Source organism: Schistocerca nitens, chromosome 2, assembly GCF_023898315.1.
Source record: "Schistocerca nitens isolate TAMUIC-IGC-003100 chromosome 2, iqSchNite1.1, whole genome shotgun sequence".
NCBI classification, from domain to species: domain Eukaryota; kingdom Metazoa; phylum Arthropoda; class Insecta; order Orthoptera; family Acrididae; genus Schistocerca; species Schistocerca nitens.
The window spans coordinates 507,572,193-507,598,192 of record NC_064615.1 but is presented as its reverse complement, the minus strand read 5'-3'; the positions used below and the strand labels follow the sequence as shown (position 1 = coordinate 507,598,192).

Genomic DNA, 26,000 nt, shown 5'->3' with positions numbered 1-26,000 from the left:
TCTTTGGCAACGTGTGGAAGCTGCTTGGGTTGCTGTACCCCAGGAACACATCCAACGTCTCTTTGACTCAATGCCGAGACGTGTGGCAGCGGTGATCTCCAACAATGGCGGCTACTCTGGCTACTGATTCTGGCAGGAACCACATGTCACAGACGTCTGTAAACGTAATCATTTGATACTTGGTCAACATGTTATCTACAAAATAAATTTTGTTGTGCTACGTCTTGTCTTTCTTGGTGTTGCATTTACGGTGGCCAGCAGTGTATTTTAAATGACGGGTTTCGACCCTAGGCATTGTAAAGTGTTCGCAACTGAACAACAGGAGCCCTTTTGCCAGTTGAAGTGTGTCGTGAGCTCTCCCATTCAACGTCACGACAGATATTCTGTTTAGGTTATGTCATGTTCGATGTTGCTGCCATAATTAGCGATGATGTGCCCCAAGCAAATAGCAAAATTCTGCATGATCCACTGAAGTGTCGGAACGTCGATGCTGTCGATGACCTCTGGAACGGCTGTTTCAGCTCAGCGCCGACAACTTGCTGAAAATATGTGAAGTTTGTTTTTACTTTATGTCATTGCTAGGCTACAAGGTACACAACGGTGCTGCCGTTCCAGATCAACAGATAATGAGAGCAGAAATGACAAAAAAGGAAGTACGTTACAACAAAGCTAGAATTAAGCCACAGATATGACGTTGTCCAGCAGGCTGCTTTTAATGCTTTGTTGAGCGTCCGTAAAGTGGAGAGCGCCACTAAAGACCGCAATAACAAAGAGACGAATCTTTCAGACAAGTCTTGCCGGCAGCCAGTTAGGACGAAGAGTGTCACAGCAACCCGTACACCCATAACGAAAAGAGTACAGGCTCCTTCTATGGTTAGTTTATCGCAGGTAATTAGAGATGGTACGCTTCCCATGTCACACAAGGTGGGATAATTCCGTTGTGTATAACCCTTAAAACTATAAGGGCAATTTCCTATAGAATTATGAATAAGCTTTGACTGCCCTTTTTCACGAACGCTGGATACGGGGACGTTGTTCCTGCGGAAATGAGCGAGGATTCCGGAAGTATATTTCGTGTTAAACTCATATGGTTCTATCGATTCAGGAATTTCACAATTCGCCATTAAATTGACGTTAGGTCTGTAGTGCAGTGTGACGTCCGGAAAGCATTCACCAATACTACATAAACTCTTTTCCAGCATTATGAGTGACAACGGAATATTTGATCACATTTTAAGCTTAAGAGATTATCAGTAGACCAAATTCAGTATATCGCTCTCAATGCAGTGACGTCGTCTGGAATGACGACATCGTGTGAGGTGTCTGAAGAAATGGTCGTACGATCTTTCCGTTCTTGATGTAAAATATCAACCAAAATACTCCGACTAACGCATTACCGCCGGGATCAGCATGCCTAAAACACATAGAGGGCGTGTCATATGGAACAGTGAGTGCAGAAGTTGTTCCATATGTTTAGGCTCAAAATTACACACGCGGAAATACACGCTGAGTAGAGCGTTTTGAGATGTGAAAACAACTGTGGCTGTAGGACGTCTTGAATGAGAAATACGTTCAGCTCACGAGTTCATGAACTACAGAGGGAAGGGGAGGGGGAGGGGGAGGGGGGTCCAAAAACATTTGGAAGCATCAAAAGCACAACACATTACCATGACCAATACGCTGTAGGAAGCCCACTGGCATTCGAAACAGCTCCATTAGTCTCGGAATGGATGAATACAGGTCCCGTGTAGTTGCCAAGGTAATCTTACACTACTGTTCCTGTAAAATAGCGGCATGTTCAGGTAATGACGATGGAAGCAGGTTGTTAAACGGCACCCTTCTTCCTAAAGTAGGGCACAAAGGCTGAGTAATATTGACATGTAGTGATTGTGATGGCCAGGGAGTCCCAACAATTCACCCTCTCGCTCACAAACCCAGTCGTGGACGATGCAAGTTGTGTGAATAGTGACCACGTTGTCTTGAAACATAGCATCACCATTGTACAATTGTGAAAATTAATGAACTATATGAAAAAAATGTAAATTAGTTACAAACTACGGCTTGCACACATTTTATTCAACATGTAAACGTCACTACAGATATTCGGTTTAGGTTATGTCATGTTCGATATGCCTGCCATCATTGGCGATGATGTGGCGCAGACGAATAGCGAAAATCTGCATGACCCACTTAAGTGCCGGAAAGTCGATGCTATCGATGACCTCCTGAATGGCTGTTTCAGCTCAACAATGGTTTTGGAGTTATTGCCGTACACCTTATCTTCAATATAGCCCCACAAAAAGGAGTCGCAAATGTATATTCAGATTTGGAGAATATGGCGGCCAATCGACGACCATACAAGTGGCCTGTGAGTACTCCAGAGCCAGAATGCGGTCTCTGAAGTGCTCCTACAGGACATCAAACACTCCTCCTTCGATGTGGTCGAGCTCCGTCTTACATGAAGCACATCTTGTCGAAATCAAGCTCACTTTTGATAACAGGAATGAAATTCTATTCCGAAACCTTCAAGTACCGTTCGGTAGTCACCGTGCCATCAAGGAATACCGCAGCGATTATTCCGTGACTTGACATTGCACACCACACAGTCACCAGTTGAGCGCGAAATGCGGATTCTCAGTCCGCGAAATGCGCCAATTTTGCTTATTGACGAACCCATCCAAATGAAAGTGGGCGTCGTCGCTAGACCAAACCATCATGGGCATACTAATTCGCATCATTCCCGCGGCCAACCGCGCAGTTTGAACGTCCAAACGCAAACCGTTCAGAAGCTACGACGATTTTATTTCATACAGTTCAATTATTGTCATCCTGTACTATGAGATGGATCTGATCAGCCAAAATGGTGAGATAATCCTTGGCAGTAATGCCACTTTGCAGGGTAAAAATCGGGCCCATGGAATACTACGATATGAATGCCCATATTTTTATCTGATCCTCCACCATGTTTCAATCTTGGGACGCAAACTCAGCCAGGAGTTGGAAGCAGTGCAAAACCAGATTCAACCGACCAAATGACTTACTTCCATTGGTCCATAGCCTATGTTTTATGGCTTCGGCACCTCGTTTTCCTGTTAGGGACATTCGGATCACTGATGAACGGTATCGAAATTTCAGCTCGCCCTGAGGATCCCTGCTTCTGCAGCTGACAAAGTTCGTGAATGTGCTATTCCGTCCTGCAGTGGCTTTTGCTGCTGTTGTCCCCTTATTTTTCTTCACAGTCCTCTTCAGTGGCCGTCTGTCAAGATTACTTAACACATACTTTCCTCGGTGTTGTGATTTAGCGAATGATGCTTTTCCGCTAACCATGTCTGCCGTATAAATGTCCAATACGGTGCCTCCTGAAACGCCAAACATGCTACATTGGTCGTGGAAGCATCCACCACACGAATACCAACAATTAGACCGTGTTCGAATACATTTAGCTCCAACATAATGTACTCAAAACTACACAGGACACTGTTCTAACCACGACCGATACTCGCAACGTAATGAGGACGTTGGGCAACTGCCGCTGGTAGCCATGTACCGTAAGGCAACCTGTAGGCTTGACCAGCATGCGCAGTTATGTTCAGGCATGCATGTCTCGCGGTGTTTCCACATTTTTGTCCAACCTTTGTACGGTCCATAACGAGGTGTGTCCGTGGTGGGGCTGACCGTGACAGATTGTCGAAGAAGGAGCGTTACTCGTTACAGGAACTTGGCGTGCGTACAGCGTATGATGCAGCAGCATGTACTGCCCGCAGTGTCCAGCGAGTGTACAGTGACATTGTAACTTGAAGAGGTGAGTTGAGTAGGTGGCGTGTGTTGAGTAGGTGGCGAGAGGACTCACCCTCGACGGGCCGCTCGTGGTAGAGGACGGCGATGGGCACCGAGAAGACGGCGCTCAGCAGCCACGCCGCCGCCACCAGCAGCCGCGCGCGCCTCCCTGCAACAGCACGGCGCAGCACGGCAAACGTCACACACAGCCACAAAACATCGCAAGTACGTACTGTAATACCTGAGCTACGCCTTACCGTGAAAATTGGTACGCAGCACTATGGAATGACGAGTTTGCTGACAAGCTCGGTCTTATAGCTTTGCTATCGATGGACGAAGACGCGTCTATGACGGAGACAGTGCCGATCGTTTTAGCGGCTCCACCACAAACGGTGATAACTTCGCTACCTGACCGCCGCTGCACTTGTCGGTCTTCTGGGGAACTATGCGATACTACCGGCCACAGAACAGGCTGTAATCTGTTTTTTTTTTCTGGCAGCCACCTCAAAAAATCGTCGCCAGCTACGTCACTGCTGTCAGTTCTTAACGGCAAGATCAGGCACACTTGATATTTGTCTTTCTCTATGCTGTTCATTTTTGGAATACAACCTACGACCAGTTTAGATACCGAAGTGATGACACTTTCTGCGGACCTGAGCAGTTTTTGCAGGACAATGCTCAAACACGCACATTGGAAACTGTTACTGATTTGTTTGTTGGGGCTGCTAGGTGCTATACCATCTATTGCACTCCTCTCACTTAAGCCCTCGTGAGTTCAACTCGATTTCTAAACTGAAGGAAACACTTCACAGTTCAAATGGCTCTGAGCACTATGGAACTTAACATTAGAACTACTCAAACCTAACTAACCTAAGGACATCACTCACATCCATGCCCGAGGTAGGATTCGAACCTGCGACCGTAGCTATCGCTCGGTTCCAGATGAAGCGCCTAGAACCGCTCGGCCACAACGGCCGGCACACTTCACGGCACTCGCTTCAGAACTGCTACAAATTCGTCGAGCAACAGACCGCGCCGCTCGGACTGTCAACACAATTGGTACTACTAAGAGTATCCTACGACTTCCACACCGCTGGCAACGGGTAATACACAATGATGGTGACCACTCTGAAGGTCAGTTAATTTTGAAACACGTATCTACTTTGCACGAGCTGTAAATAAATAGTTGCCACTATTAAAGATCCAACCCTCGTATATTTAGTAATACTTTTATGGCCAGTGTTCTTGACATTCATACAGCAACTTTTCCTTTCTCGAAAGATATCTTTAATCTTCCAGTACGAAGCATCTACGTTTCCCCTAGTCAACGATGCTTCTACACTTTTGCATTTCTCTTGTAGCCATTGTGTTCCGTGAGTATTTGTCAATCTTATTTTTAGACCTATATATTTACATTGGCTACTTCAGTCCCTCTTTTATTACATTAACCCTTCATTATATCATGTGTTATCCAAAGATTTCTTGCCTAGTCTTTCTTTTGCTGACTTCACTACTTCAGTTCCCAAACCTAATATTTCGTTTTCTATTGTATTTTTTCCTTTGTTTCAGTAAATAGTTTCCTATTGCTTGCTTTGGAACCTCAATAAGCTTTAGTTCTTTCAACGTATCGAAATCTCAGCTCCTTAATTTGTTTTTTACGCCGTAGTTCATAAATATACAACTTTTATATTGGTGGCAGAGCCTCTCGTGACAGCTAGTGGTGAATTCCGCATTATGTAGGGGTGTCCAGATATTTTTGTTCTGCTGGTGTATGCTATACAGCCGTTAAAATGCTGTGTTATATTCTCGTCCTGAATTTTCGTCCTTCTCCTCAAGAAGGGAATCATACATTTGAAACATAGACAACAAACCTGAATTTAAATGAATGAATGTAATATTGAAACCCAGACTGAATATCTTAAGCTATGAAAAATTCTTCAGAAAATATATGATCTGAAGTCAGATGCAATGTGAAAAGATAACTGAAATAGATTTTCCGGGTCATTACAATGGTTTGAAGAGATCCATCATAGGTTTTTGCCATGTTGGTACATTCATGGCCCCATTCAACTCAAACAGTTCACGACACATGTGAGTATCGACGGTATTGTGATGTGTAGTGCAGGGTGTTTCACAACGACACTAGCACCGTTTCTGAAACTGCACAGAAACCAACGCCACCGTAGGCAAGTTGCGGAAACCACACAGCGCTCCAGCCCATGTGGCAGACAGCGTTCCGGTTTTAGATTAAAAAAAGTCGAGTTGGTATGGCTTGGGTAAGAAGTACGAAAAATCGTTGCGTCATTTAGCTCTTCAGACAGGTGTGTAAGTAGCATATTGTTGCACCACGATTCCGTCGGTTGAGACGAGCTACTGGTGAGCACGTCATACAGAAGGAAGAGACCGTCAGCAAGTCCAGACACCGTTTCACGAATATTCAGGAAGCCGACGAAGTGGAAGAAGCTAGCCAGCACCTTCGAAGCACAGCACCACAGCTCCGACTAAGCTCCTACAAGAGCTGAATTAACAAGAAAAGCAGAACGAATGAAATCCTCACCGCCCTATGGCTACAGGCTCTTGTCTCTTCCGGTGTAGGGCTGCTGCTGTTTGAGAAGTACTGGCTAGCAGGCTCTCATAAATATCCACGAGTTAGTAAGGCTGCTATCGGCTGCGTCTGACAAACTTCAGAAGCAGTTTCGCTAACACCACTGCTTCTCGTTGCTGGCGTGTGCTGCGTTGGCTCCCAAGCCGGCAGTTGCTGACTATGGCGCTACGTGCGGCGGCAGCCACCGACTTATCGAGGGACAATAGCCTCCCGCCTGATATTTTGTACTAAATTGAATAAGGGTATACTGTTGACAAGGACGTTCCTTAACAACTCGCCAAGCGGTTGCAGCCACCGACAATTCCCAGTTATGGCGTGAAAGCGGCACCTTCTCTTGCACTACATTATACTCAGTAAGCCACCTAACTGTGTGTGGCACCACTAACTGATTCCCCAAACCCTGTTCCACTCGGAAAAGGTGCTTAGGAAGAATGATTGTCGGGAAACCTTGTAATGTCCCCACAGAAAATACGCTCTACCACGCACCAATTAATCATTTTCAATCAAACCATCCACATTCATTCACTTTGGAAAAGTTATCTGATCTGACTTTCTCGTAATATATGCGGCGACAGCTCGACGACGCCAAAGTATTTTCTAGTGCGTTTATTCTTTGAAATAACAGAGATGCATATATGCATTCTCCATGGTTGTTGGAGAGTGGTAACGAGGACAGCTTCTGGAGTATCTGTTGAGGGATTGACGTGTTTCTGAGAGATACATATTCTGCTTTTCTTCTCGCTAAAGCGAGCCAATTAATATTTATGCCGCTAGCGGTTTGTTTGAAAAGAAAGAGACTGTAAACGGAAAATAATTAAGACGTGCAATCACCGGAGATCTGGACATGTAATGGAGATGGATTTAATACACAATTTCCTTCATAAATAAGGTTTGTGACTTTTTTGTTCTGGAGTGAATGAACGAATGAGTTTTTTCTGAATCATTTGATGATCACGTTGGCCCTGTAATTAGTGGGGAAGTTTCAGCTGTGTCGAAGAGAGCCTGCAATCACTGAGTCTGTGTTAAATCGTCCAAAAAGGATTCGTACACATCTGGAATTCGCAATCTTTCGTAAAAGGAACAAATTGTCCAAACGATTGATTCTCCCGACTGAATGCAGTGTTTAACAGTAATAATAAATGTAAAGATCTCTTACAGCAAGCCAGCCGCTGATTACCAAGACGAAGGACTCTACCAAAGATTCTATTTGGCTGATTTCACGTAATGAAATATTATATTAAAAACTGTACATAGATAAAGGAGAGAAAGAGAGAGAGCGAATGAAAATAGCGATAATACTAATAATCATCCATTAGTCTAACTTTTCGCCTGTCTTATCTCGGATCAGCCACGAAAGGGGAGGCCCTTACTTTACTGTATAGATTTATGTGTAAAGGTGAAGGGATCTTAAAGGCAACAGATACACGTCTATACAGACAAGACATTACACAGAGATAGCGGCTAGCTGCATTCATCATCTATTCTTAGATGAAGAGACGGCAACTTATTATCCGAACATTTAAAAAATGTTAAAACCTCTATATTAGTTCTAAATTATCGAAATTTTTCATCATTTTCTGTCTTGAGGTGTATGTGGGACGACCTAATATGTTGTCCGGCTCTTCCCGAAAGTACTCTCTCGAAATTTCAACAGTAAACTGCTCCGTGATGCACAGCGCTTCTCTTGCAGCGTCTGCCACCGGAGTCTGCTGAACACTCTGTAACGTTCTAGCACGGACTAGACGACCTTGTGACGAAACACGTTGCTCTTCATTGGATCTACTCTATCTCTTCTATCAGTGCTTCCCGGTGAGGATCTCAGGTAGTGAACAATACTCAAGAATCGGGCGAAGAAGTGCCTTGGAATCCACTTCCTTCGTGGATGAGCTACATTTCCTTAAGATTCGTCTTATCAATCTGTGTGGCGGCTGTTTTTCCTACTATTTGTTTTATATGGTCATTCAACTTAAGGTCGCTGTGGATGGTTAGTCCTAGATGTTTCACGGGAGAGACTGTTTACAGAAATATGTCATCAATAGTGTAGTTGTACGGTGGTGGATTCCTTTTCCTGCGTACGAGCAACACGCTACATTAATTTACGTTCAGGGTGTATTGCCAGAGCCTGTACCAATCACCAGTCCTCTGCAGGTTATTCTGCAAATCGATGTTGCCTTCTGGCGTTCTTACTTTGTTATAGACAACCGTATTATCTACAGTTATTGCATTGCAAATATTGAGTGTTTTGTCATTCCCCCTCCGCCCCCCTCCAAAGTATACAGGAGATATAGATGCTCTGGCAACAATGTAAACAAATATTTGAGTTAAAATGCAGGTTGATAAAGTCCCAATTGTCGATGAAAATTTAACAATGCAAATGTGCATATTATCACGATTTTCGTTACAGAGCAGTAAGTATTCAATATTTTGCATTTATTTTAATTTAGAATTGTAGGTATAATACACAGTTATATCATTCTCTAGAATCATCAAAGTTCTCTTTGTGTAAATGTTTTTATTAAAAAAGTAATATATAAACAGCTTTTCGTTCAAAATATACAACAAAAAAAATCATAAATCATTCAATTTGCATTTTTCTTCAGATCTTCTAATCCATGCTGTAGATCATGGTATGGTGAGTGTTCACCGCAAATTGGAAGATGATATGAGCATTTCACAAAGAGTAACCGGGAAACCATTTTAGAAATACATGAACCGAGAAAATCAACTTTGAAGTTTGAAAATATTTTTACTGTACCTTAATATAAGTTTTTTGAACTAAAGCTGCCCAGATGAATAAAACACTCCTTGGTCCTCTTCTTTCGTAGCTTCATTTTGTAACTTGAGCCTCTTCCTTGCTTTTCTTGATTCTTTCGTGGACCGTTTTGCCTTTTTTTGGGAATTTCTTATTCTCCGCATGTGTTCATTCCTAAAATATATTACCATGTTGTGGCCCACAGGTACTTCCAGTCTCTATTCCTTCCATAAAAACCAGTCTTTGGGCAAACTTTCCAAATTTTTGAGTGGAATGACTCATTGGGATTTTGAGTGAATCCACACACACACCTAAACAATTTTAGTTCACAAAGATCCTGATGGGTGGGCTTAATTGCTTCCATTACTGCAACTGGAAGGCTGTTTTCATGCTTATACATTTTCAAATTATTTTCATGAAAAGCTTTCTCGTACAGTCACTAGCTATCAGCTCCTCTTGGGCAAAGTGAGTGCATTGGATTGTCATCTGTAGAAGATTTGTGAAACCAAACAGCCCAGACAGTCTGTTTCATATTTTCAAGAGATGAGCTATTAGTTCTGATTGCATTGCCATATAATAACTGGTTAATGTTGCTAGTCAAGCGGCCTTTGCCCACAATACTTTTTCCATCTGACAGTTTTGTTGCTTTATAGTCTGCCTTCAACTTTCTTAATCTTGTATCCATTCTCTTCTGTATGTGACCAACACATTCTGTATGTGACCAACACATTCATACTTTACCACAGGAGTATCTGGACCATATGGCTGCATTTCAGAAATTGATTTCAAAGCTTTCGCATCATCATCTCCAATGAATTTACAATATTTTACACTATGCTTTTTTCAGATCGCATGCAAATTGATTTCATCCCTTCTGCTTCCATACTGCCAGATGTTCCTGTATGATTAATGCTGCATTTACTTTTATGCTTCTCCATCCATTCAGCATATTCTACAGTTTCTTTTTATTTTTCCAAAATTGACAAGATTTACAACTCAAAGACAGTACCTCTGTGTCAAGAACTTTACCACATTTTACCCCTATGACTGTTGACACTCCAAGTTGTGATGTGTGTCCTCGTGTTAGCCATGAACCTTCACAACTAACAGAAATTTCATTACAATTCTCCAAAGCTGCATTGGTAAAGTACCGGAACTTCAAACGCTGAAACAAAGCACCGAAGCTGAAATCATTATATGTACGGAAAGCTGGCTGAAGCCAGAGATAAATTCTGCCGAAATTTTTACAAAGACACAGACGATGTTTAGAAAGGATAGATTGCATGCAACCGATGGTGGCGTGTTTGTCGCTGTTAGTAGTAGTTTATCCTGTAGTGAAAGAGAAGTGGATAATTCCTGTGAATTATTATGGGTGGATGTTATACTCAACAACCGAGCTAGGTTAATAATTGGCTCCTTTTACCGACCTCCCGACTCAGCAGCATTAGTGGCAGAACAACTGAGAGAAAACCTGGAATACATTTCACATAAACTTCCTCAGCATGTTATAGTCTTAGGTGGAGATTTCAATTTACCAGATATAGACTGGGACACTCAGATGTTTAGGACAGGTGGTAGGGACAGGGCATCGTGTGACATTGTACTGAGTCCACTATCCGAAAATTACCTCGAGCAATTAAACAGAGAACATTTCGACTCTGTAAGCGCAGAACAGAGAATCAGTGATCATAAGGCCGTTGCAGCATCCCTGAATATGGAAGTAAATAGGAATATAAAAAAAGAGAGGAAGGTTTATCTGTTTAGCAAGAGTAATAGGAGGCAGATTTCAGACTATCTAACAGATCAAAACGAAAATTTCTGTTCCGACACTGACAATGTTGAGTGTTTATAGAAAAAGTTCAAGGCAATCGTAAAATGCGTTTTAGACAGGTACGTGCCGAGGAAAACTGTGAGAGACGGGAAAAACCCACCGCGGTTTAACAACAAAGTTTGGAAACTACTGCGAAAGCAAAGAGAGCTTCACTGCAAGTTTAAACGCAGCCAAAACCTCTCAGACAAACAGAAGCTAAACGATGTCAAAGTTAGAGTAAGGAGGGATATGCGCGAAGCGTTCAGTGAATTCGAAATTAAAACTCTATGTACCAACTTGACAAAAAATCCTAGGAAGTTTTGGTCTTAAGTTAAATCAGTAAGTGGCTCGAAACAGCATTTCCAGACACTCCGGGATGATGATGGCATTGAAACAGAGGATGACACGCGTAAAGCTGAAATACTAAACACCTTTTTCCAAAGCTGTTTCACAGAGGAAGACCGCACTGCAGTTCCTTCTCTAAATCACCGCACGAACGAAAAAATGGCTGACATCGAAATAAGTGTCCAAGGAATAGAAAAGCAACTGAAATCACTCAACAGAGGAAAGTCCACTGGACCTAACGGGATACCAATTCGATTCTACACAGAGTACGCGAAAGAGCTTGCCCCACTAGTAACAGCCGTGTACCGCAAGTCTCTAGAGAAACGGAACGTTCCAAATGATTGGAAAAGAGCGCAGGTAGTCCCAGTTTTCAAGAAGGGTCGTCGAGCAGATGCGCAAAACTATAGGCCTATATCTCTGACATCGATTTGTTGTAGAATTCTAGAACATGTTTTTTGCTCGCGTATCATATCATTTCTGGAAACCCAGAATCTACTCTGTAGGAATCAACATGGATTGCGGAAATAGGGATCATGTGAGACCCAACTCGCTTTATTTGTTCATGAGACCCAGAAAATATTAGATACAGGCTCCCAGGTAGATGCCATTTTCCTAGACTTCCGGAAGGCGTTCGATAGAGTTCCGCACTATCGCCTGATAAACAAAGTAAGAGCCTACGGAATATCAGACCAGTTGTGTGGCTGGATTGAAGAGCTTTTAGCAAACAGAACACAGCAACTTGTTCTCAATGGAGAGACGTCTACAGACGTTAAAGTAACCTCTGGCGTGCCACAGGGGAGTGTTATGGGACCATTGCTTTTCACAAATATATAAATGACCTAGTAGATAAGATCGGAAGTTCGATGCGGCTTTTCGCGGATGATGCTGTAGTATACAGAGAAGTTGCAGCATTAGAAAATTGCAGCGAAATGCAGGAAGATCTGCAGCGGATAGGCACTTGGTGCAGGGAGTGGCAACTGACCCTTAACATAGACAAATGTATTACGAATACATAGAAAGAAGGATCCTTTATTGTTTGATTATATGACAGCGGAACAAACACCGGTAGCAGTTACTTCTGTAAAATATCTGGGAGTATGCGTACGGAACGATTTGAAGTGGAATGATCATATAAAATTAATTGTTGGTAAGGCGGGTGCCAGGTTGAGATTCTTAGGGAGAGTCCTTAGAAAATGTAGTCCATCAACAAAGGAGGTGGCTTACAAAACACTCGTTCGACCTATACTTGAGTATTGCCCATCAGTGTGGGATCCATACCAGGTCGGGTTGACAGAGGAGATAGAGAAGATCCAAAGAAGACCGGTGCGTTTCGTTTCAGGGTTATTTGCTAAGCGTGATAGCATTACGGAGATGTTTAATGAACTCAAGTGGCAGACTCTGCAAGAGAGGCGCTCTGCATCGCGGTGTAGCTTGCTGTCCAGGTTTCGAGAGGGTGCGTTTCTGGATGAGGTATCGAATATATTGCTTCCCCCTACTTGTACCTCCCGAGGAGATCAAGAATGTAAAATTAAAGTGATTCGAGCGCGCACGGGGGCTTTCCGGCAGTCGTTCTTCCCGCGAACCATACGCGGTTGGAACAGGAAAGGGAGGTAATGACAGTGGCACGTAAATTGCCCTCCGCCACACACCGTTGGGTGGCTTGCGGAGTATAAATGTAGATGTAGATGTAGCTTTTTCTTCATCAGCAGCTTGTGACATTGACTCTTCTGCTACAGACACAAGACAGCCCGGAAGTCTGTCAACAATCAGGTTGTATGTTGTTTGTTTTATTGGAGGATGAAAGTCCATCATGCCACAAAAGAAGCTGATTCCTGACAAACCTTGTCCTAAGCACCTCACAGTGTAAACAATTTGTCTGTTGACTGCATATACTCTTTTCTTCTGTCGGATCATGGCACTGTTTCGGAACGCACCAATGTTTCCACATTTACCTCACATCATTGAGACTTTGCTCACCACACACACAAAGTAGGCATCTCTGTATTTCTTTAAACATTAGATCAATATTAAAAATTGCATTTCCTATCTTCTCTGAAGATTTCGAAGACCTATAGTTGCTTTTCACTTTCTTCTTAGAAGCACATGCTGTGTTACTGCAATTACCACGGTTGCTCTATCTATTTCTATCAAAGATGCCTTGCGTTTTCCAATTTGGCAGTGAAAAAGAATTACGTCAGAAATCAGTCTGTAGAAAATACTTGAAATCGATCCACACATACAATAATGCAAAACAAAAGAACAGTCGACTATCATTCCTTTGGCCCAAACAAAAGATAAAATATTACTTAACAAGTATGAGAAATTTAGAGTGCCATTCTATGTCACAGAAGTATGAGAAAGTTGTGTCGAAGATAAAACTAGAAGTCACAAAAGTCAGTTATCAACAAACAACTGAAGTGGGCATGGAATTACCAAATGTCACCCGCACATCTCTATACATATTAATCAATAACTCTGCAGCCAATCAAGATATTTTCATGAAATTTTCAAGTATGTAAAGGTAAAGAAATGACGAATATAATGGATCTAGTTTTGAAAAAAGTGATTGTTTGGCCATGATTACTGTATCTACCCCCTTTTTATAGTCTCCGCCACTTTTTACTAGGTTATTTATATCCACTGTAAACGGTAAAGGTTCTGTCAAACTTCGCCCGCATCTCGTGGTCGTGCGGTAGCGTTCTCGCTTCCCACGCCCGGGTTCCCGGGTTCGATTCCCGGCGGAGTCAGGGATTTTCTCTGCCTCGTGATGGCTGGGTGTTGTGTGCTGTCCTTAGGTTAGTTAGGTTTAAGTAGTTCTAAGTTCTAGGGGACTTATGACCACAGCAGTTGAGTCCCATAGTGCTCAGAGCCATTTGAACCATTTGTCAAACTTCCTTTGGGTACTCCGGAAATGGCCTTTACATATTAACAGAATCTTCCGGCGGTTCTTGGTAGAACAACATTATAATAAATGAAAAGCACCAGTTTGCTTTTCTAGAACAAAAGCAAACTGGTGCTTTTCATTTATTATTGCCTTTACATCTCTCGGTTTTGTCCCGTTAAGAGCGACGTGTTCTGTCTGTAAGATAGTCTTATATCCAGTCGATAATCCGGTCCCACATTCGATAATCTCGTGTTTTTTTCATTAAACAGTAGTACGGGACGGTGTGAAATGTCTTCCTGAAGTCAAAGAACACGGCATCAACCTGAGCGCCGTTGTCTACAGCACTATGGATCTCTTGGAGGAACCGAGTACGCTGAGTTTTGCAAGATCTCTGTTGGTGGAATCCATGTCGATTTATATACGAGAGCTATTCGAAAAGTAAGCTCCGATCGGTTGCGAAATTGAAACCACTGTAAAAATCCAATGAAATTTTGCAGATATGTGTTGGATACCGTCTCTAGTATGGACAGCGAATGCGCCACGTTGCTCTTCTCAATTCTGAGCACACAGTGAACACGTAAATATGCCTAGAAAAAGTGTCTCCCGCCAAATGTGAAGTCCTGATGAGAGATTTTGCCTGAAGTTGTGCAGCCCATATAACATAACTGTCATGAGTTTCGTTCTTCATGATAGTTGTCAGCCGCATTACGTAAGGGCAATAAAGATGCTCCTGTAGTGCTTCCGATGGGAAGTGTTTGATCAGCCACAAGACAGTTCGAAATTGGCTCGTTCTGAGTTTCATCTGCACTCACATGAACCGCAGGCTATGGAGACAACATTTTGGCACAGACAACGAGCTGCAGGCGAGCGTAGATAATGGGGGAAAAACTCAGGCGGCTGCCTTCTATGACGAGGGTATTGGAAAGTTGGTACAACGCTTCGACAAATGTCTAAGTCTGAGCGGCGTTTGTGTATACAGAAGTAGTTGTAAGGTATAGCTCACTATTGCAAATAAAGCGTTTGTGGTTTTCACGGTGGTTTCTATTTCGCGGCCGATCGGAACTTACTTTCCGAATAGCCCTCGTAGATGAGATTTTCGTCCCACAATAATGTCATAATACGTGAGCACAGAACAGGTTCCATAGAAGGTAAATGATGTAGATCTGTCATTATATGTATCTCTCCTACGGCACTTCCTTAAGCCATGCTTTTTTCCAGTGGCTAGGTACCCTTCGTTGCTCCATCGATCTACGATAAATAGCTGCTAGAAAAGGATCAAGTACTTTCGCATAATCTTTGTACGATATTATAGGTATCTCAACTGGTCCTGATCCCTTTCCAGGGCTAAGCGACTGTAGTTGCTTTTCTATTCCGCCATCGGTTATCTCGAAACTGCCATTTCGTCGTCCGTGCGATGACTGAAAATAGGAACCGTGTTACGATCTTCGCTGTGAAACGATATTTTGGAAGACCGAATTCAGTATTTCGGCGTTCTCACTGTTGTATAACGTTTCGGTGCCGCTATGATCACTGAGTGAATGAAAGGAAGGTTTCAATACGCTTGTTGATTTTACATAAGATCAACTCGTCTTAGGTTTCTAGTCAGATCGGTTGACAAGACTTTAATTTCAAAGGCCGGCCACTGTGGCCGAGCGGTTCTAGGCGCTTCAGTCCGGAACCACGCGGCTGCTACGGTTGCAGGTTCGAATCCTACCTCGGGCATGGATGTGTGTGATGTCCTTAGGTTAGTTAGGTTTAAGTAGTTCTAAGTTCTAGGGGACTGATGACCTCAGAATTTAAGTCCCATACTGCTTAGAGCCATTTGAACCAATTTTTTAATTTGAAAGTCTTTGTACGCTTCTCTCGTTGCTGTCCTTACGCTGATTTGCGCTTCGGCCAGCTTTCGTTTATTAGCTAAGTTTTTACTTCTTTTGAATCTGTGATGAAGCTCTCTTTGTTTATGTAGCAGTTTTCTGACACGGCTATTACACCACGGCAGATCGTGTGCCACGCTGGGGTCACGCCAAGACCTCACAATGCGATCTCAGAGCTGCGCACAAGTTCAGACTGGAATGTTACGAAGCAGGGGTAGTGCATAGACTAAACAATTCAGATAGTCAACGTCAGTACTGCAACTGGCTGTTGCACTCTTGCTTTATAGGAGGATGTTCCTGAAGTGCTCGTTTTGATGGACGTCAACATTAAGCTCCAAACCATCTCTTCAGAGACTAATAACTGTGATAGCTGTCATCAAAAGCATGTAATGCCCATAGACGCATTGACGGTTTGTATTCTAGCCTTCGCCCTTCTTTTAACATGAGGACAACAAAGGAAATTGCAATGATGAAGGCGCAAGCACACTGAATAAAAATTATCTGATCAAATCAAGTAGTATTTATGACTACCAGTTAAACATGACTGGGCAGAACTTTTGGGTGAAAATAAAAAGGAACACTCTTTCGCCAATACACACAAACGCAACAAGCGATATGTCCCCCTAGTTTAAATTGCAGAGAATGCAGTAGAAATTTAACAAAAGGGGCACCCCTTGACCGTCCTTGACGCGCTGAGAAGCGGGCAACAAGTAGCGTGGGAAGCCACCTCCGCCCCCGCCCCCGCCCCTTCCCCAGACTCGCGTGGGCGGCAGCTTGCCCCCGCGGTCACGTATCGCCAGAGGCCGGCTGTTCCGCCTCTCACATGCGTTAACGAGCCGAGCTGCGTCACCAGTCTTGCAGAGTAATCCTCTCAGCTTCCCTGACACACTGTGCATTATATTGTAAGATGAGAACGTGCCGTGATACGAGAATAATGCCGTTTAGGAATTAGCACGAATCCTCCCATGAATTCTCACACTCTAATCAGGTATCTTGCAGCCTCTATGCTAATAACTGTAAAGCCATCGCGTCTGTCTGTCTGAACTCGCTAATCTCCAGAACTACGTGTTTCGAGGGGTTGACGCAAGTTCAGATTATCCTGAACAGAGCTGTTCAAGATAATCTGAGCCGCAATTTTATCTTTACGAATACAAGCTATCAGCGGTAACACAATGCGAAATCAGTAAATTAGACAACTAATTTTTGGTTTTGCTTTTTGTATTAAATACTTATCGACATTGCATTGCTTCTTTCGATAGCTTCTATTTATACAGGGTGAGCACAAAGTCTTGCCCCGATTATAACGATTTATTACAGAATAACAGTTTCGCATAATAATTTACATTTGATGCCGTTACATAGGTTAGTGTTACTAGTTTTTTAAGACCACTTACGTTAGTAAACCTCAACGTATGCTCCCTTGCTAGCTCGGAGAATGTCGAGGCGGTATTCCAGTTCCCGCCAGGTGTTTCGTAACATGTGTGGTTGTATCCTAGCTTTCAGTTCGTCGACGTCAGCAACTCTGGTGTGACGAAGACTCTGTCCTTGATATAGCCCCAGAAAAAAAGTCAAGGAGCGCAACGTCTGGAGAGCGGGGTGGCCCGGGTGTTGTTGGACCGTTCCTTCCAATCCAGGGGTCCTTGCTGGGAAAGTATGGTTGAATGGTTGATATTCTTCTAACTGTGGGACAGTGAACTGTTGTAAAACCTCTAAGTAAATGTTAGCAGTAATGGATTTCTCCGCGTAGAAAAACGGTCCAAAAAGATTGTTATGCATGCGACCGCACCAAACATTCACTTTTTCGCTGTCTCACTGTAACTGTACAAGAGCATGTGGAGATTCTGAACCCCATATACCGACATTATGCCTATTTACCATTCCACTGACATGAAAGGTGGATTCATAGGTAAAGCATATGCGATTTAAGTAATCGTTAGCGAAATCAATCCTGTTGAGAATCTCAGTTGCAAATTCAGCACGTGTTAGCAAATCATTCGGTTGCAAGGCCTGCACGATTTGCACTTTGCAAGCATGCAACCTAAGCCTTTCATGAAGAACCTTCACCGCACTTGCTTGCGGTATTTGAAGTTCACGTGATGCTTGACGAGTTGATTTAGACGGACTCCGTTGAAACGATTGCCGAACAAGATCAACAGTTGCATCACTCACACGAAGCCTGCCACTTCGAGGACGATCTTCGACGCTGCCTGTTCCGTTAAACTTCGCATACCATCGCTTTATTGATTTAACGTCAGGAGGTCTGCGTCCATAAGAAGCCCGAAATTTACGATTTGGTTTCGTGCAATCAAAGTACACATTGCGCTTTCTCCTGATTCGACGCCATTTCGCCATCACCTAACGTGGCCTAACAGACCGCGTCGGTGTTGTGGAGCACTAGCGCCATCTATTGGTCGTAACAACTACTAACACTACCATGCGTAATGGCATCAAATGTAACTTATTATGTCAAACGGTTATCCTGTTATAAATTTTTATAATCAGGGCAAGACTTTGTGCTCACCTTGTATCTGACTGCTTTCCGAGGAAAGACTTTTTTGATTCATTGAAATAAGTATTGTCGGAAGTTTACGTCAGTGACGCATGGGTTTACATCAGTGACTTGAATTAAACGCCACAATCTTAACTTTACGAGTAACTGACACTGAATTTATTTGGTTAAGGTATAAAAATACACTGATTTCGTTTTGTGTATTAAAAATTTAACGACATTTCTCTGCTTCTTTCAATAGATTTTACTTCTGTTCTTTGCTGCAAAAAACGTATTTCTAGTTTTCTTTGTTATGTGGGTGTCTTCTGACAACATTTTGATTTCGTTTTGTTTACGAATAAAATTGCCTAGAAAACGGTCGAGTGTTTCTGAGTAAACCAGAACGGCAAAAAGACTGAGAGCTAGGGCCTATGTGGTCTCAAGAATCCAATGAAGATCGCGAGGAAAGATTTGCTGCAGCTTAAAACCATCAGGCTTTAACTCACTCTTTGAAAACTCCCTCTGAAAGCGAGGCGCGACGTACAGTTGATCATAGCGTCATGAGTTATCTGCTTCTCAGTGCTCTTCATTCACAGATGCTTAAGGTTACTTATCTCCCTGGTAACAGCATAGAACTAGAAATGATGACGGGAAGTGGTGCCCCGAATCCCACTTATTCCTAACAATTTATCATTTATCTATATTGTCAGTTGCTTTCATATGGCCAGCTCTACGTGACTCTCTTCTGTGTTAGCAAAGAAAACAAGTTCTTGGTTCACGTGTCCAGTCATACTACTTCAAAATATATATACAAAGAAGCTTTATTAGTCAAAAATAAATTTCACGCAAACAAAGTTGCCGCATTAAAGGAGATCGCAAGAATGTTCAACAGGACTGGTGTAAAAATTGTTTTCGCACAAAGAGACTATGACTCCGAGTAGCTCACACCCTAAAATCATGGTATAACAAATAAACAAAAGGTGGAACATAGAAAGTGTGTTGCAAAGTCTGTCCTGCACATTATGTTAGTCACACAGGTAGAAGACATCACACGAGTTTCAGAGAGCGCCTGGATGGATATCGTCAGAATTATTTTCTAAATCAGCAATTCCTAGCTATAAGTACACCTCTAGACAGCAAATGACAAAAAGCAGTTGAAGATATGGTTAGGGATGTCTTTCAAAGAATTATTAAGTGGTTCTCAGAAAATGGACTCTCCCTTAATTTTGAAAAAAAACTCGCTATATCCATTTCTGTACACCGAATAGAGTCATGCCGACAATTGATGTCGCATATGAACAAGGCCCAGGTTAACAGGGTAGATTTCTCCACATTTTTGGGTGTTCACATTGATAACAACTTGAAGTGGAAGAAGCATATTACTGAGCTTCTCAAACAAGTTCAACTTCTTTCGTTGTTCATACAATCGCTAGTCTTGGTAATATACAGATCAGTCTCCTAACGTACTTCGCATATTTCCACTTAATAATGTTTTATGGAATAGTTTTCTGGGGTAACTCACCACTTAGACATAAAGTGTTGATTGTACAAAAGAGAGCAGTGAGAATAATTAGTGCTGTTCACCCAAGGACGTCATGTAGGCAACTTTTCAAAGAGTTAGGTATTTTAACTGCACCATCAGAATACATATATTCGCTAATGAAATTCGCTACAAATAATACATCTCAATTCGCGAAGAACAGTGATGTTCATACGTTCAACACTAGAGGGAAAACTGACCTTTCCTATCCGTTGTTGAAACTGTCAGTTGCTCAAAAAGGAGTACATTATTTAGCAACAAAAATCTTTGATCATTTGCCCAACAACATAAAGTGTCTGGCAGGTAGCAGATCAAGTTTTAAATCTAGCTTAAAATCATTTCTTTTGTACAACACATACTCTATGGACGAATTTCTGTTCCAGAAATGGTAAAAAAAAGTACCTCTAAATGTAGTTGCATGCGTAGAACTAAAAATTAGCACTATTCATGTGTGTGTATATATCCTGTAATCTGATTTGTTCCACATCATATCGATAAAATAATCGGGAAAATGATCTACGGAATATGACATAACTAAAACTAAAACTAATGGAAACGGTATGGGTACTTTCACATCTACGTTAAGACATCTTTAAAGTATGTTTCAAACTGGTTTAAACAAGGTGTATTTATTTAAGAATATGTTCATAGCAGACACACAAATGACCAACAAAAGGGGGAGGGAGATTGTTCGATTGACTTTGCTTCTTCATTGCAAGAGAAGGGGCGCAGTATGATATATATGGGACAGGCAAATGAAAACGAGACTGGTGGTAAAAAATAAATAAACTATTTATTATTTCAAAAGTAATAGCGGTAACTCTTAATACATGTATCCAGACTATGAAACAAGACGGCTAATGCGTTCATGGAAGAAGTTTGCGGTTGCCCAGGGAACCATGATATTAACCACGTGTGCACCTCTTCATCCGAAGCGAATCGACGGCCACGAATGTCTTCCTTCAAGGCTTCAAATGTATGGAAATCGCATAGGGAGTGATAGGGGCTGTATGGAAGATGTATAAGGGCTTCCCAGGGAAACTTGTGCATCGTACTCGAAAGAACCTTGGCAACACGCGAGCCTTCTCACTTACTTTTTTCTATCTGTCCCGTTTTCACTTGACTGCCCCTTATAAATGGAGATCGATAATTGATGTATCCACACACCAGGATAGCACTGTATCAGTGAACTTGCGTCAGGCAAATGTACAACGAAAAAATCTGAATCCAATTTAATCTAATTTGGCCACTGATCGCATTAATATAGAGAATGTTCATTAACGCGCGAGATCAAGAATACAAGATGTTGTATGGTAGAAATATTATAGACATTTCAATAATTAATTTCGCCTGGCTTTCTAGCAGTCATTACGTCGAGGTAACAGATTAGTTTGTGGGGAGTGGCGTAGTTTGAATCTGTCTGACCCATTAATAAAAGCTGTTGTTGTTATTACCTTGAGTTTGATGCTGGTTTGATGCTGCTCTCCATGCCACTCAATCCTGTGTAAGCCTCTTCATCTCCGAATAAGTATTGCAACCTACACCCTTCTGAATTTGATTACTGTATTCATCTTTTGGCCTCCCTCTAAGATTTTTATCCTCTGCACTTCCCTCAAACACTAAATTGATGAGCCCTTTATGTCTCAGAAACTGTCGTACCAAACGATCCCTTCTTCTAGTCAGCTGTGCCACAAATTTCTTTGCTCCCACTTCTGTTCAGTACCTACTCATTAGTTACACCATCTATCTATCTGATCTTCAGCATTCTTCTGTAGCACCACATTTCAAAAGCTTCTATTCTCCTCTTGATTAAATCGTTTATCGTTCATGTTTCACTTCCACACATGGTACACCCCATACAAATACTTTTAGAAAAGGCTTTCTGACACTTAAATCTATACTCGACATTAACAAATTTCACTTCTTCAGAATCGCTTCTCTTGACATTGTCAGTCTAAATTTTATGTCCTCTCTACTTCGTCCATCGTCAGTTATTTTGTTACCCAAATAGCAGAACCCATCCACTACTTTTAAGTGCCTAGTTCCTAATCAAATTCCATCAGCATTCCTGATTTAATTCGACTACATTCCACTATCCTCGTTTTGCTTTTGTTGATGTCCACCTTATATCCTCCTCTCAAGACACTGTCTGTCCGTTCAACAGCTCTTCAAGTCCTTTCTTTCTCTGCCAGGATTACAATGTCATCGTCAAACCTTAAAGTTTTTCTCCCTGAACTTAAATCCCTATTCCAAATTTTTATTTTATTTCTTTTACTGCTTACTCAATGTTTAGATTGAATAACGTAAGCCGACCGTTGTGGCCGAGCGGTTCTAGGCGCTTCAGTCCGGAACCGCGCTGCTGCTACGGTCGCAGGTTCGAATGCTGCCTCGAGCAGCGATGTGTGTGATAGGTCAGTTAGGTTTAAGTAGGTCTAAGTCTAGGGGACTGATGACCTCAGATGTTAAGTCCCATAGTGCTTAGAGCCATTTGAACCATTTGAATGACATAGGAGATAGGCTACAATCATGTCTCACTCCTTTCTCAACCACTGCATCCCTTTCATACCCTTGGACTCTCTTAACTGCTGTCTGTTTTCCGTACAAGTTGTAAACAGCCTTTCGCTCCCTGTATTTTACCTCTGTTTCACTTAGAATTTGAAAGTGAGTATTTCAACCAACTTTGTCAAAAACTTTCTCTAAGTCTACAAGTTATAAATTTAGCTTTTCCTTTCCTTAACCAATCTTCTAAGAGCTCTTGTAGGGTCAGCATTGCCTCGCGTGTTCCTAAATACGAGGGTTGGAACTTAAATAGTAGCAACTATTTATTTACAGCTCGTACGAAATAGATACCTGTTTAAAAGTTTTACTGACGTTTCTAACTAGTCACCAGCATTGTGTATAACCCGTTGCCAGCGATGTGGAAGTCATAGCATACTCTTAGCAGTGCCAGTTGTGTTGGCAGTTCGAGCGGCGCGGTCTATTGCCCGACGACTTGTAGCAGTTCTGAAGCGAACGTCACGAAGTGTTTGAAAATGTTCAAATGTGTGTGAAATCTTATGGGACTTAACTGCTAAGGTCATCAGTCCCTAAGCTTACACACTACTTAACCTAAATTATCCTAAGGACAAACACACCCACCCTTGCCCGAGGGACGACTCGAATATCCGCCGGGACCAGCCGCACAGTCCATGACTGCAGCGCCTCGGGGTGGGGGGGGGGGCGGCGGGTGGCGCGCGGGGGGGGGGGGGCACTCCACTGGAGGCCGAACCGCACAATAACCCTGGGTTCGGTGTGGGGCGGCGGTGGGGTGAGTGGACTGCTGTAGCGTGTAGTGGGGTTGTGAACCATTGAGGGCTACAGCGGGGACGAAGACTCTCTCTCGTTTTCTGTGTCCTCAGTTCCATACAATACAATACGATACAATGACTCATTAAACTGATAGTTCGATAATACTCACACCTTCCTGCACCTGCTTTCTTTGAAATTGGAATTATTATATTCTTCTTAAACTGTGAGGATATTTCGACTGTGTCATAAATCTTGCTCTCCAAATGGAAGAGATTTGTCATGATTGTCTCTCTCAAGACTATCAGTAGTTCTAACAGAAACAGAATGTTGTCTACTCACTGAGCCTTGTTTCCACTCAGGTCAGTCAAAGCTCTGTCAAATTCTTCTCGCATTATCGTACCTCCCATCTCATCTTCAGCTATGTGCTATTCCATTTCTACAATATTGGCCTCAAATACATCTCCCTTGTATAGAACCTCTACGCACTCCTTCTACCTTTCAGCTTTCCCTTCTTTGCTTAAGACTGGTTTTCCATCCACTTGACGTTCATACAGCTGCTTTCTTTTTGGCCGGCCGAAGTGGCCGTGCGTTTAAAGGCGCTGCAGTCTGGAACCGCAAGACCGCTACGGTCGCAGGTTCGAATCCTTCCTCGGGCATGGATGTTTGTGATGTCCTTAGGTTAGTTAGGTTTAACTAGTTCTAAGTTCTAGGGGACTAATGACCTCAGCAGTTGAGTCCCATAGTGCTCTGAGCCATTTGTCCCATTTTTGAACCTGCTTTCTTTTCTCCGAAGGTTTCTTTAATTTTCCTGTAGGCAATATTTATCCTTCCCCCAATAATGTATGCTTCTAAATCTTTACATTTACCCTTTAGCCATATCTGCTTAGCCTTTATGCACTTCCTGTTAATCTCATTTTTTAGATGTTTATATCCCCTTTCGCCTGCTTCATTTCCTACATTTTTATATTTTCTCCGCCGGCCGAAGTGGCCGTGCGGTTAAAGGCGCTGCAGTCTGGAACCGCAAGACCGCTACGGTCGCAGGTTCGAATCCTGCCTCGGGCATGGATGTTTGTGATGTCCTTAGGTTAGTTAGGTTTAACTAGTTCTAAGTTCTAGGGGACTAATGACCTCAGCAGTTGAGTCCCATAGTGCTCAGAGCCATTTTTATATTTTCTCCTTGCGTCTGTAAAATTCAATATCTCTTGTGTTACTCAAGCATTTCTGCTAGACCTCGTCTTTTTGCCTGTCTGACCCTCTGCTGCAGTCACTATTTCAATTGCCCATTCTTCATCTTCTGTATTCCTTCTCCCTATTCTTGTCAATCGTTCCATAATGCTCCCTCTGAAAATGGTTCGATCAACCCTCTGCCACGAACTTAAGTGTGAATTACAGAGTAATCATGTGGATGTAGATATAGAAACTCGCAACAACATCTTGTTGTTTCAGTTGATCCAGTTCCCATCTCTTTAATTTCCTACCTTTTCCCAATTTCTTGCCCTGGAAATGTCTTACAATTTTGAAATCTGGTTCCAAAATCACTGTCATACTATTATATAATAAATCTAAAAGCTTCTGGTTTTTCATTTTTCTTCCATGTACACAGCCTTCTCTTTCATGATCCTTAAACCAAGTATGAGCGATGATTAAACTGTGCTCAGTGCAAAATTCTAGCAGACGGCTTCCTCTTTCATTCAATTCCTTCAGTCCATATTCACCTACGATTCCTTCTTTTCCTACTGTCGAATTCCAGTCTCCCATCACAATTAAATTTTCGTCTCTTTTAACTATCTGAATAATTTCTGTTATCTCATTAAAAATTTCTTCATTCTCTTCATCACCTGCTGTGCTAGTTGGCATTACTGCGGTCGGCGTGGGCTTCATGTCTGTCTTGGCTACAATAATGTTTCCACTACGCTGCTCATAGTATCTTACCGACATTCCTATTTTCTTATTCATAATTAAACCTACTCCTACATTACCGCTATTTGATTTTGTATTCAGAACTCTGTTTTCACATGACCAGAAGTCCTACGCCTCCTGCCACGGAGCTTCGTTAATTACCACTATATTCAACTTCAACCTATCCATTTTCCTTTCAGATTTTCTAACCTACCTGCCCGATTAATTAATCTGACATTTCACGCCCCTACCCACAGAATGTCAGTTTTGTTTCTCCATAAAACGCCATTCTCCTGAGTAGTCGCCTTCCGGAGATCTGAATGGGGCTCTATTTTATTTCTGGCTTATATTATCCTAGATGGTGCTATCACTATTTGACCATACACTAGAGCTGCATTCCCTTGGGAAAAGTTACGGCTGTAGTTTCACCTTGCTTTCAGACGTTTGCAGTATCAACACAGTAAGACCATTTTCATTGACGTTACAAGACCAGGTCAGTCAATCATCCAGACTGTTGCCCCTGCAACTACTGAAAAGGCTTTTCAGGATCCACACGTTTGTCTGGCCTCTCAACAGATACCCCTCCGTTGTGGTTGCACCTACAGTACGGCTATGTGTATCGCTGAGGCACGCAAGCCTCCCCACCAACGGCAAGGTGCCTGGTTCAATGGGGGAGGGGGGGGTTAAGAAGAAATAGTAGTTCAACAATCATGATAATGGACATTTATTACCCTTAAA

At 42.5% G+C, this 26,000-nt stretch overlaps 1 protein-coding gene across 1 annotated transcript in view; it reads right to left on the bottom strand.

Moving 5' to 3' along the window:
• LOC126234468 (cardioacceleratory peptide receptor-like) overlaps positions 1-26,000 on the bottom strand; it is a 311,883-nt gene that overhangs the window by 63,354 nt on the left and 222,529 nt on the right. The window contains exon 4 of the mRNA XM_049943159.1: positions 3,851-3,946. Coding sequence (XP_049799116.1) covers positions 3,851-3,946 — 96 coding nt within the window. The remainder of the gene's footprint in view (positions 1-3,850; positions 3,947-26,000) is intronic.